Source organism: Canis lupus, chromosome 5 (genome assembly GCF_048164855.1).
Source record: "Canis lupus baileyi chromosome 5, mCanLup2.hap1, whole genome shotgun sequence".
In the NCBI taxonomy this organism is placed as follows: Eukaryota; Metazoa; Chordata; class Mammalia; order Carnivora; family Canidae; genus Canis; species Canis lupus.
The window spans coordinates 5,345,885-5,359,831 of NC_132842.1; the positions used below are offsets into that span (position 1 = coordinate 5,345,885).

Here is a 13,947-nt window from a genome sequence, read left to right on the forward strand (position 1 = left end):
CACAGTTTTCCAGAGTGGCTGCACCAGTTCACATTCCCACCAACAGTGTATGAGGGTTCCCTTTTCTCCACATCCTCTCCAACATTTGTTGTTTCCTGCCTTGTTAATTTTCCCCATTCTCACTGGTGTGAGGTGGTATCTCATTGTGGTTTTGGTTTGTATTTCCCTGATGGCAAGTGATGCAGAGCATTTTCTCATGTGCATGTTGGCCATGTCTATGTCTTCCTCTGTGAGATTTCTGTTCATGTCTTTTGCCCATTTCATGATTGGATTGTTTGTTTCTTTGGTGTTGAGTTTAAGAAGTTCTTTATAGATCTTGGAAACTAGCCCTTTATCTGATATGTCATTTGCAAATATCTTCTCCCATTCTGTAGGTTGTCTTTGAGTTTTGTTGACTGTATCCTTTGCTGTGCAAAAGCTTCTTATCTTGATGAAGTCCCAATAGTTCATTTTTGCTTTTGTTTCTTTTGCCTTCGTGGATGTATCTTGCAAGAAGTTACTATGGCCGAGTTCAAAAAGGGTGTTGCCTGTGTTCTTCTCTAGGATTTTGATGGAATCTTGTCTCACATTTAGATCTTTCATCCATTTTGAGTTTATCTTTGTGTATGGTGAAAGAGAGTGGTCTAGTTTCATTCTTCTGCATGTGGATGTCCAATTTTCCCAGCACCATTTATTGAAGAGACTGTCTTTCTTCCAGTGGATAGTCTTTCCTCCTTTATCGAATATTAGTTGCCCATAAAGTTCAGGGTCCACTTCTGGATTCTCTATTCTGTTCCACTGATCTATGTGTCTGTTTTTGTGCCAGTACCACACTGTCTTGATGACCACAGCTTTGTAGTACAACCTGAAATCTGGCATTGTGATGCCCCCAGCTATGGTTTTCTTTTTTAAAATTCCCCTGGCTTTTCGGGGTCTTTTCTGATTCCACACAAATCTTAAAATAATTTGTTCTAACTCTCTAAAGAAAGTCCCTGGTATTTTGATAGGGATTGCATTAAACGTGTATATTGCCCTGGGTAACATTGACATTTTCACAATATTAATTCTGCCAATTCATGAGCATGGAATATTTTTCCATCTCTTTGTGTCTTCCTCAATTTCTTTCAGAAGTGTTCTATAGTTTTGAGGGTATAGATCCTTTACATCTTTGGTTAGGTTTATTCCTAGGTATCTTATGCTTTTGGGTGCAATTGTAAATGGGATTGACTCCTTAATTTCTCTTTCTTCAGTCTCATTGTTAGTGTATAGAAATGCCACTGACTTCTGGGCATTGATTTTGTATCCTGCCACGCTACCGAATTGCTGTATGAGTTCTAGCAATCTTGGGGTGGAGACTTTTGGGTTTTCTATGTAGAGTATCATGTCATCGGCGAAGAGGGAGAGTTTGACTTCTTCTTTGCCTATTTGAATGCCTTTAATGTCTTTTTGTTGTCTGATTGCTGAGGCTAGGACTTCCAGTACTATGTTGAACAGCAGTGGTGAGAGTGGACATCCCTGTCTTGTTCCTGATCTTAGGGGAAAGGCTCCCAGTGCTTCCCCATTGAGAATGATATTTGCTGTGGGCTTTTCATAGATGGCTTTTAAGATGTCGAGGAATGTTCCCTCTATCCCTACACTCTGAAGAGTTTTGATCAGGAATGGATGCTGTATTTTGTCAAATGCTTTCTCTGCATCCAATGAGAGGATCATATGGTTCTTGGTTTTTCTCTTGCTGATATGATGAATCACATTGATTGTTTTACGGGTGTTGAACCAGCCTTGTGTCCCAGGGATAAATCCTACTTGGTCATGGTGAATAATTTTCTTAATGTACTGTTGGATCCTATTGGCCAGTATCTTGTTGAGAATTTTTGCATCCATGTTCATCAGGGATATTGGTCTGTAATTCTCCTTTTTGGTGGGGTCTTTGTCTGGTTTTGGAATTAAGGTGATGCTGGCCTCATAGAACGAATTTGGAAGTACTCCATCTCTTTCTATCTTTCCAAACAGCTTTAGGAGAATAGGTATGATTTCTTCTTTAAACGTTTGATAGAATTCCCCTGGGAAGCCATCTGGCCCTGGACTCTTGTGTCTTGGGAGGTTTTTGATGACTGCTTCAATTTCCTCCCTGGTTATTGGCCTGTTCAGGTTTTCTGTTTCTTCCTGTTCCAGTTTTGGTAGTTTGTGGCTTTCCAGGAATGCGTCCATTTCTTCTAGATTGCCTAATTTATTGGCGTGTAGCTGTTCATAATATGTTTTTAAAATCGTTTGTATTTCCTTGGTGTTGGTAGTGATCTCTCCTTTCTCATTCATGATTTTATTAATTTGGGTCTTCTCTCTCTTCTTTTTAATAAGGCTGGCTAATGGTTTATCTATCTTGTTAATTCTTTCAAAGAACCAACTCCTGGTTTTGTTGATCTGTTCCACAGTTCTTCTGGTCTCGATTTCGTTGAGTTCTGCTCGAATCTTTATTAACTCCCTTCTTCTCTTGGGTGTAGGATCTATTTGCTGTTTTTTCTCTAGCTCCTTTATGTGTAAGGTTAGCTTTTGTATTTGAGTTCTTTCCAGTTTTTGAATGGATGCTTGTATTGCGATATATTTCCCCCTTAGGACTGCTTTTGCTGCATCCCAAAGATTTTGAACGGTTGTATCTTCATTCTCATTAGTTTCCATGAATCTTTTTAATTCTTCCTTAATTTCCTGGTTGACCCTTTTATCTTTTAGCAGGATGGTCCTTAACCTCCACGTGTTTGAGGTCCTTCCAAACTTCTTGTTGTGATTTAGTTCTAATTTCAAGGCATTATGGTCTGAGAATATGCAGGGGACAATCCCAATCTTTTGGTATCGGTTCAGACCCGATTTGTGACCCAATATGTGGTCTATTCTGGAGAAAGTTCCATGTGCGCTTGAGAAGAATGTGTATTCAGTTGAGTTTGGATGTAAAGTTCTGTAGATATCTGTGAAATCCATCTGGTCCAGTGTATCATTTAAAGCTCTCGTTTCTTTGGAGATGTTGTGCTTAGAAGACCTATCGAGTATAGAAAGAGCTAGATTGAAGTCACCAAGTATAAGTGTATTATTATCTAAGTATTTCTTCACTTTGGTTAATAATTGATTGATATATTTGGCAGCTCCCACATTCGGAGCATATATATTGAGGATTGTTAAGTCCTCTTGTTGAATAGATCCTTTAAGTATGATATAGTGTCCCTCTTCATCTCTCACTACAGTCTTTGGGGTAAATTTTAGTTTATCTGATATAAGGATGGCTACCCCTGCTTTCTTTTGAGGACCATTCGAATGGTAAATGGTTCTCCAACCTTTTATTTTCAGCCTGTAGGTGTCCTTCTGTCTAAAATGAGTCTCTTGTAGACAGCAAATAGATGGGTCCTGCTTTTTTATCCAGTCTGAAACCCTGTGCCTTTTGATGGGGTCATTAAGCCCGTTCACATTCAGAGTTACTATTGAGAGATATGAGTTTAGTGTCATCATGATATCTATTCAGTCTTTGTTTTTGTGAACTGTTCCACTGAACTTCTTCTTAAAGGGGAATTTTAAGAGTCTCCCTTAAAATTTCTTGCAGAGCTGGTTTGGATGTCACATATTCTTTTAGTTGCTGCCTGTCTTGGAAGCTCTTTATCTCTCCTTCCATTTTGAATGAGAGCCTTGCTGGATAAAGTATTCTTGGTTGCATGTTCTTCTCATTTAGGACCCTGAATATATCCTGCCAGCCCTTTCTGGCCTGCCAGGTCTCTGTGGAGAGGTCTGCTGTTACCCTAATACTCCTCCCCATAAAAGTCAGGGATTTCTTGTCTCTTGCTGTTTTAAGGATCTTCTCCTTATCTTTGGAATTTGCAAGCTTCACAATTAAATGTCGAGGTGTGGAACGGTTTTTATTGATTTTAGGGGGGGATCTCTCTGTTTCCTGGATCTGAATGCCTGTTTCCCTTCCCAGATTAGGAAAGTTTTCAGCTAGAATTTGTTCAAATACATATTCTGGCCCTCTGTCCCTTTCGGCGCCCTCGGGAACCCCAATGAAACGTAGGTTTTTCTTCCTCAGGCTGTCGTTTATTTCCCTTAATCTATCTTCATGGTCTTTTAATTGTTTGTCTCTTTTTTCCTCAGTTTCCCTCTTTGCTATCAACTTGTCTTCTATGTCACTCACTCGTTCTTCCACCTCGTTAACCCTCGTCGTTAGGACTTCTAGTTTGGATTGCATCTCATTCAATTGATTTTTAATTTCTGCCTGATTAGCTCTAAATTCTGCAGTCATGAAGTCTCTTGAGTCCTTTATACTTTTTTCTAGAGCCACCAGTAGCTGTATAATAGTGCTTCTGAATTGGCTTTCTGACATTGAATTGTAATCCAGATTTGGTAACTCTGTGGGAGAGAGGACTGTTTCTGATTCTTTCTTTTGAGGTGAGGTTTTCCTTCTAGTCATTTTGCTCAGTGCAGAGTGGCCAAAAGCAAGTTGTATTGGGAAAAAGAGAAAAAGAGAGGAGAGAAAGAAGGAAAGAAAAGAGAAAGAGGAAAAAAAAGGGGAAGAAAAAAAAAAACGAAAAGAAAAAAAAAAGAGAAGAAAAAGAGAAAGAAAAAGAAAGGAGAAAAAAAAGGGGGTGGGGGAAGGAAACAAATCAGAAAGCAAAACAAAACAAAACAAAAAACAAAACAAAGAAAAAAAGAAGAACCACCGGGGAGTATCTTCTGATTTTGTGTACTTTAAGTCCCTTGGCTTCTCCTGGAAGTTGTCAGTCAGTCAGCTGGTCTTCTGGGGGAGGGGCCTGCTGTGCTGATTTTCAGGTGTTAGCAGTTGGGGGAGCTGCTGTGCCCCCGCCTGGTGCAGGGCTCAGTGGGGGTTGTTTACCCCGTGAGGCCGCAGGAGGAACAGCCCCAGTGGCGGGGCAGCTCTGGAAACCTGGATTCAGCTCCAGGAACTCCGTCTGCAGGGCCTGGAGGCTCCGGGGCGGGGCCGCTGAACTGCTCAGCTCGGGGCAGGAGCGTCCTTGCTGTCCTGGGCCCTCCCGGCCTCTGCCTGTCCCGGGGGAGGCCGGATCCTGGGCTGTGCTCCGGAGCCTGCGCTGGTGGATTCGCGCTCCCGGGCCGCGCAGCCCCCTCCGCGGAGCCGCCGCCCGAGCTCCTCCGAGCTGCTCGGGTCCCGCCGGGTCCCGCCGTGCGCGCTGCAGCCCTTAGGGAGCTCGGCGCACTCTCCTGGGCGCGCAGTTGCTGTTACTGTCCCCGGGAGCCCGAGGGCATCCCCGCCCTCCTGGGTCCTGCTCCAACTCCCCGCGAGCCCCTTTCCGCCCGGGAAGGTCGGTGCAGCTCCTGCGTCTCCGGGACGGGGCTCTCCTGTCCTGGGGACACTCGCCCCGGCCTCAGCCCGGCTCCTCGCGGGCCCCTCCCCCTTGGAGGCCTTTGTTTCTTTACTTCTTTTTCCCCGTCTTCCTACCTTGATAGAAGCGCGAACTCTTCTCACTGTTGCATTCCAGCTGGTCTCTCTTTAATTCTCAGGCCGAATTCATAGATTTTCAGGATGATTGGAAGGTTTTCTAGGTAATTTGGTGGAGACAGGTGATTTGGAGACCCTACTCCTCCGCCATCTTGCTCCTCCCCCCCTTTGTTTTTGAATAATAATTCAAAGGATGGTTTTTCTCTATAGTGGAAGGATTAAGCGTTTAATCATATTCAGCCACTAGTTACTAAGAGTTACTTATTAGGTACTAGGGATATGCCCATGAGATATAGTTTAATTTTCCAGAAGCTCATTCTGTTGGAACAGGGATTGACAAACTTGTTAATAAAAGGCCAGATTGTTAATATTTTAAGATTTGTGGGCCATATGGTCTCTTGCATTTACTCAGCCCTGTCATTGCAGAATGGAAGCAGCCATGGACAACACATAAATGAATGAGCATGGCTGCATTCCAATAAAACTTTGTACATGGAACTGAAATTTGGATTTCATAAAATTTTAATGTGTCATAAAATTCCTCTAAATTTTTTTTGACCATTTAAAAATGAAAAGAATGTTCTCAGCTCACAGGTTGAAAAAATTGGACCAGGAGTCAGATTCAGCCCATGGGCTATAATTTTCCAACCCCTATGTGAGAAAAAAGGCCTATAAGCCAGTAATTGTAGAAGAGTATAATAAATACAAAAACTTCATATGTCTATGATGCAGTGCCAGCACAAAGCAGAGTATTAGTAGATCACCTGGCTTCAGGCAGTAGAGAGGCCTTCACCTTCAAGCACTTTATGGTATATAAACAGCTTTCTCTGTTTTTCTTCTTCTTCTATTAACATATGATAATGTAATTATAGAATAATCATATCAGAGAACAAAATTTTGTTTAAGCTGTACAAGTCTTTGCTCTCTTGAGTTTCTGGACCTGTTGAGCCATTGATGTTGATTTTTAAGACAGTATGAAGCCAAAGGTTACACATGTACATAAATACATATACATGCACACGTTACTAAAAACTGCATAGTATGAGATCATATGCCTAAATGTACAGTAAATCCATAGGAATTAGAATAGTAAGGAATTGGTTAGAGTTTAACATTATCAACTCTTCTAGAATGCTCCATGTTGAAGCTTTACTTTTTTTTTTTTTTTTTTTGGTCGGTTTACTCATTTTCCAGAAATTTCCCTGTTTTATCACCATTCTTTGAAGATGGGATTGAGATTTTTGTACCAATTCCAGACTAAAACTGGTTACAGTTTTTATTAACTTCTATCACATATTGTATATTTTCTCTTGTGGCATCTCTAATGCTGTTTTTTTTTTTTTTTGTTGTTGTTTTTGTTGTTTTTGTTTTTTTCTAATGCTGTTTTTTAACATCTGTTTTCCCATTCTCAACTGTGAGCTCAGTGGAAACATGGTTCATATCTGCTTTGGTTACTTAATTAGTCTTGTTGGATTGTTGTACCATAAGATTTTATTGGTCATTCATTTCTCAATAGATCTCTTCTGATAGTTCTATGTACTATGTTAGGACTATATTGAATTCCAGTAGTTTGAGAAGTAGAGTAAAACACGAGAACTACTTTAGGTATTAGGGTTAAAATTGTATTGAATAGTTTTTAAAACTTTTATTTTTTTATATTTAACATACACACACACACCATAAAAAGAGTATTTAATGGCTTTGAATTTGTCTTTGGATAAATCTCTAGAATGGCTGTTTTCAAATTTATTTCTTTGCAGTGGAAGCAGTGGAGGGAGTGGAAGTCGAGAGAACAGTGGAAGCAGCAGTATTGGCATTCCCATTGCCGTGCCTACACCTTCACCGCCCACTGTTGGACCAGGTATGTTGGTGTATTAATCTGTTTTAATATGTGCTAGAATTTGAGCTTTATTATGAAATCTGAAATAGTTATATTAGATAAAATTTACGTGATTGTTGCTAGAAGAAATGCTAACAAATTTAAGAACATTTTTAGGGAGACTTTCACAGAGACTTTAGCAATTTACTAGTTATTTTTTCTTACACATAAAACATATTACATAACATCATTAAATATCTTTTGGGCCATTTTGCTTTAGAAATAACTTGCCTTGGGCACTAGTCAAGAATGATACTATTTCAGGAGCAAACCAATATTGGTGATACTTCAAAGGATGAGTGTCTTTAATGTATATTTTATACTGGTGAGTTTTGTTGTTGTTACTGTTTTTTAATACCAGTGAGTTCTGGCATTGCTTTATAGGCTAGTGTCTCAACTCTGGTGTTAGCTTGTTCTGTGACTTTTCTACATTTAGGTATAATACTCCATACATATTCTAGTAAAATAATAATATAACATGAGATTAAAATAGGAAAAGTTTTTTTTACTCTTTAGATTTTAGAAAAATTTAAGAAATTGTTGCAGAGCATTAAATCAGTTCCTTGATTTTTTTTTTTAGTAAATGATATAAATACTTTATAATGTTAAAAATACATATTTCATAATCAAAACTGTTAGGAAAAATTCTTAGCTTCTCAAAGAGATTGTTGAAAAAGAAAAAGCTGCTTATAAAAACAGGCATATTTTATAGTTAATGCAGGTATGAACTCAATGTCCTTTTTTTACCTAGTAAAATGAATTCATATTCATTTGGACATGCTTTACATTATCGGTGTCTCTCTTTTTTTTTTTTTCCTTTCCGAAACTTTGTACTTTCTTACTGTTTCAGAATGTTTAGTTCTCTTTCTTGCACTCTGACCTGAATTATAAACTATTTTATTAGAAAACATTTCTGTCCCTCCTCCTTCTGGAGCTCCACCAGCACCACCTCTTCCACCACTTCTCCCAGTGAACACTGTGATAGGTGAGATTGCATAACCACTGGAGTGATTTAACTTACTTTGTGTAATTCATAATAAACTCCTCTGTTAGACTGCTAGCTTTTATAGTTATTAGGTTGTTGGTGGTAATACAAAGGTTAAAGTTTTAATCTAATTTACACTAATTTCTTCAGGTGAAAGGCCTCTGAAGTTATATAGTTAAATATAAAATCACATTCTTTGAAATGTGAAATGCTTTTATGCTTAATTTGTAACTGATTTAAATGTGGTTCGTATTTGTTTTGATATTTTTTAGGAAAATTATAGCAGTGATTGTTCAAAAAGATATTTTTAAATTAGTAATGTAATATATATATTTTTTTACATGAAACTTCATTTGGAACTCCCTGGTGTATACAACAGTCAAAGGATTGGGGTGAAGATGGGGGACAGGAGGAATTAAAATGGAAAAGAAATGATGTGTGGTTGTGGGGTGCTCCTGAGGCTTTCCTGTGGATCACCATGTGAAAACTTTGATATAGCTTAGTGCTTTGGAATCTAGGATGCCAAGAAATTTTTTTTTTTAATCTGATACATTTAAATTGTTCCTAAATTGGAGGTAACTAGATTGAGCATATAAGGAATTCAGAATACAGACTCAGTATGAAGCATTCAGCCTAGAAATATATCAGAGCAATAATCTGGGTAGACATGGATAGAAATGTTTCAAATGACAGCTGAGTTTCAGCTGCATCTTCTCAAAACATTGTAAAAGGGCAAAAGGAGGTAATAAAAAGATCCTAATAATAAAAATTACTGTCAGAAAATCCATGTGAAAAAAAAGTCCCCAACCTAGTTAATAATTAGGAGAATGAAAGTTAAAATCACAGTGAGATACTATTTTATATCCACCTCATAAGTAGAAATGTAGAAGCTTACTAGTACCCAATGTTGATAAGGATGTATAGTAACTAGTACACTGCTGGTGGGAGTTTATTAGTTGATACATTCACTTTGGAAAGTAATTGTTACCTAGTCAGGTTGAACAGGTTTTTACCTTAGATTTAATAATTTCATTTCTAGATATTTGCCGTAGAGTACTGGTTCTCAGAATATGGCTATAAGACCCCTGGGGGATGCTAAGATCCTGTTATGGAGTTTTTGAGGTCAGAACTATATTAGTTATAATACGAAGACCTATTTGCCTTTTTTATTCTCATTCTGGTACAAGTATACGGTGGAAGTTTCCAGAGGCTTGTATGACTTACGACAGAATCATTGCTGTGACAGCTAATAGAATGTTTATATAGTCATGTGTTTTACAGATGTGTCTGTCAATTTTAATTTCTATTATAGTAATTACCTGTTGCTATAACCCACCTCTGCAAAAGCTTTATGAGGTTCTCTAATTTTAAAGAGTAAAACTAGACCATTGTGTTCTAGAGCATTGGCTTTCAGAGTGTGATCACCAGACCAACTGCATCATCATCATCACCACAGGGGAACTAGTTAGAAATGTATATTCTCAGATCCCATTCTAGACCTACGACTCACTCAGAAACTTTGAGGACTGGAGCCCAGCAGTCTGTATTATAACAAGCCCTCACGGTGAAATTCTGACTAATGCTGAAGTTTGAGAACAAGTGTTGTAGAGAAACTTAGGAACCCCACATTTAGGAATGTTCATAGTAGTAGCATTAATATTAGCAGAAATCCAGATGCAACCCAATTATTTAATCACAATAGAATGGATAAATAAGTTGTGGCATGCTCACATGCAAATAAAGCAACAGAAATGGATGATACAACATTGATATGCTTGCCAACAGGGATGAATCTTAAAAAAGGAGCAAGCCAACAATATGCATAATTACTCCATTATAAAAGCTTATAAATTATAATTTTTCTGTGTATTGCGTATTGTTTAAGTTTATATATAGCTGTGATTTAAACTGTAAAGAAAGAATGTTTAACACCTTTTGAGTTTTGGGATCTAGAAGATGCAAACAGGAAGCTTTGGTGATACTGGTAATATACTGTTTAATGGAGTTGGGTATTTATCTTATTTTTCTTTAAATTATATATAAATGAAAAAAGTAAATTATATATAAATGTATATTTATGTAAATAAGTTATATATTACCACTACATATTATACATATTAGTATATATAACTATATGTATATGTAGTATTACTGTATATAACAATTTTGAATCTAAAGCATATACCCTTTGGCATCATGATATATTTCATAATAAAACATTAAAGTAAATTCTGAAATAGGCTCAGTTTGGGAACTGCTGAATGATTGGTTTTCAATTTTAGATCACCAAGAAAAATGACTTCGATTTCATACACTTTTTATTTAAGTCAGAAATATAAAAATCATTTTACAGAGATCTCTTAAAAACAATTAAAGGTTTACCTCTTAGCTCTGTGGAAACCCTAGCTATCCAAAATTACTTATTCATGAAGGCTCTTGAATAGAGTATTATTTTAAAAATATGTTTCTATTTAGAAAATGAGCCTGGGGATGATTCAGATAATTAGTGACTGCCTATGGCTTGGGAGCTCCAAAATGTTAAATTTATTAGCACTTTTTAAAATGAACAACCTCTGCTGTATGGCTTTATGTAATAATTTGTATGACCTTTAGGAGAGGTTAAATTACACAACTGATTGAAAATAAACTAGTTTTACTTACTTAGTGGTGGTTAGATGTTTGGCTGTGGCAAAGAGGCTAACATTAGTCCTGAAGTTACCTTTGGAAAGTATGGTTAACTTTAGAGGCTTTGAACTTTATTAACCTTTGAAATATTAAACTTTTGAAATGTTGGTAGAGATGATATTGAATGAAATTTTAAGTACTGTTAGTACTTTAGTAATTCTAGATATGCATGATAAATAAAAAAAAAAGATCGTTTTGGGTATAGGATGGAACAAACCCTCCAAGTATGGAGAAAGGTAATGGATTTTCTACATAAAGCTGCTTTAAAATTGTAAAATTACTTTACAAAGTCTAAAATTACTTACAGTTTTGTCAGTTACAAAAGTGTAAGTGAAAAGGAAAGTGTAAAAACAAAACAAAAAAAAGAAAAGGAAAGTGTGTTAGTCTTAAAAGTTTGGAAATAGATGACAAATATCTGATACTATCTATAAGTGCTTTGAAACTAGAAATTGTGCTTCTCATAAAAATGATTCTGCTGTCATATGTATTTGATTATAACTACTAACACAATAAACATTCACATAAATACAGCAGTATATGTGGAAAATATGCTAGCCTCTTTACATTTTATAATTTAACCTTTGTGCTCCTGAAGATCTGGTGATGGAAAAGGAAGTTTGTAAATACATTGTTAATACAGTCACATCTGAAAACTGATGTGTTCCATCTCAGATTACCTTTTGGTACTGATTTTGTTGGAAAGATGTAGTTCCTATGTAAAACCTATATATTCTTAAATGATACAGAAAAAAATTATATATGATATTAGCAAAATAGCATTTGAGAGTCTGCTAAATTAAAAGGTTTAAGAATGTTATTTTACTTTTGCAGCTGTCCACACAGTATCTGTTTTTCCTTCTGTAACTTCAGAGAGCTAGCTATTTGTGTTTTATCTTCACATTTCTCTTTATTTTGTGCTGTGGGCTTTAAAAAGTAATAAATATTTCTTACTGAGAGTCCCCCTCTCTTTGTTCTGCCATCGGAGGTGACATGTTGTGCTCACATTCTTTGTTGGTTGCTTTTGACTAATGCTTTTCCGCAGCCCCGGGCTCAGCTCCTGGTTCCCAGTATGGCACAATGACCAGGCAGATTTCTCGACACAACTCTACCACTTCCTCGACATCTTCTGGTGGATACAGACGAACTCCCTCTGTGACTGCTCAATTTTCTGCTCAACCTCATGTTAATGGAGGTCCACTTTATTCTCAGAATTCAAGTAAGCTTGTGCTTTGCAGGCGTACAGCAACAGTGGAGTTCCTTTTGAAGGAAATTATTTGAAGCTGTTGTTCTTGCCAGTGATAGACAACAATTGAAACCATGCTATTTCGTGTTCATTCTTGGCTTTAGGAAGTCAGTACTTGAATCCTGACATTTTAAGAATTACCGCTTATCACAAAAATAATTGCTTATCACTTTGAAAAAAATTCAGACTTACTGAATATACTTACATATTAAAATGTAACTAATGGTTTAACATTTTAATTACTATAAATAGAACTAGAGAAGAAAAATACTGAAATTAAGCTGACTTAATTTTAATGCCACATTTGAGACACTTCAGTAGCAATAAGAACATTGCGAACAATTTTCTTTAAATAGTATAATGAAATTGCTGGCTATCACTTTTAAGCTTGTTAACCTGTACTGAAATAAGCTCAAAACCATTAAAAACATTTGTGATGCCTGCTTATTCTGTCTCTAATCACTGTAACAGTGGGGATAATTTTCTTCTGATTTCTTTCTCTTCATGTCAAATTGCACATCTCAACACTAACTGCAGTTGGTGTTTTTAAAGGCTTAAAGATATTAAAGATTAGAAAATAGTTTCAGCATATAATGGCAGGAAGTATGAATTGCTTAGAGTAATCATTAATACCACTTTCCATGCTAAGATGCAGAATTCAGAAAGGAAAGAAATTCTGAAATGAGCCTGCTGTCCAGTATTTATTACTGGTTTGAAGAGGCGAACACTGGCATAGACTCGAACACACCTTCCCATGTGGCATTTGTAACTACTTTCTAGAGCCACATGTTATATTGGTAAAAAGTACTGAATACTCTGATTTCCTAAGAAGTTAAAGTTTATAATGCATGTTCTGAACATGTATTTTAAAGCAGAGCTAAAGGAAAGTTCTCTTATTTGTTTCCAATGTAAATTTTAGAGTTAAAGATTGTATTCTAGTAAGAAAACTCCTAAGAATTGAGTAACACTTTAGCAAAAATGTCAGAATTCACAGATAATCCCCAAATTAATACAGTCCTTTTCCAGACCAAAATTTTCATCCAGGCTACCTACCGAGAAACTTTACCAGTTAGAATTTTATCTCACATTTTCCCTGATTTCCTTTTGGTAATGAAAGGTAGCTAGTCTGAATATTCCATGGATTATCTGTTTATTAGCCTAGTAGTTTTATGATCTTTTAATTTTTTTTCATAATATGTTGTGTTTTTAGATCTCATCTTTATGTTTTTTATTTTTCTTTGCCTCACTTAGATATTTAGTTTACTCTGCAAGTAGGGTTTTTGGTGACACTTCACCTAATACATGTTTGTGTAGTTTTATTTTAACAGTGTTGGGGAGGATTACTTATTCTCAAATAAGACCTTTTCATTACTGAATGGCTATATCTTTTGGATATTACAAAGGAAATTTGGACTCAAATTTTGAAAATATGCGTCAAAATAATTATTCCACAATCTGACTTACTGTTGGTGTTGTAGTAATAGTGGTAGTAGTAGTGGTGGTTGTAGTAGTAGTAGTAGTAGTATGTAAATGTTTTTAGTGTTTTGATGTGCATATTTCCCCTTCTGTCCAGATGTGATGGTAATGACTAGTATCTTCATAGCATAGCTTTTCTTTTTCTCTCTGTACTAACCAGCATATCTAGATACTAAGGGTTGTTTCTAAACAAACTTTTTAGGCTTGTGGGAGGTTTGTTGTTGTTTTAAATCAACACTGTAACATTTTATTTA

The 13,947-nt window shown here is 36.6% G+C and overlaps 1 protein-coding gene across 11 annotated transcripts in view; it reads left to right on the plus strand.

Moving 5' to 3' along the window:
• ABI1 (abl interactor 1) overlaps nt 1-13,947 on the plus strand; it is a 136,012-nt gene that overhangs the window by 109,538 nt on the left and 12,527 nt on the right. For 5 of the 11 annotated variants that reach the window (XM_072825296.1, XM_072825287.1, XM_072825292.1 and 2 more), the window contains 3 exons: nt 7,186-7,286; nt 8,209-8,289; nt 12,017-12,190. In XM_072825296.1, coding sequence (XP_072681397.1) covers nt 7,186-7,286; nt 8,209-8,289; nt 12,017-12,190 — 356 coding nt within the window. The remainder of the gene's footprint in view (nt 1-7,185; nt 7,287-8,208; nt 8,290-12,016; nt 12,191-13,947) is intronic. The other 6 variants (XM_072825289.1, XM_072825294.1, XM_072825293.1 and 3 more) reach the window with 2 other exon arrangements.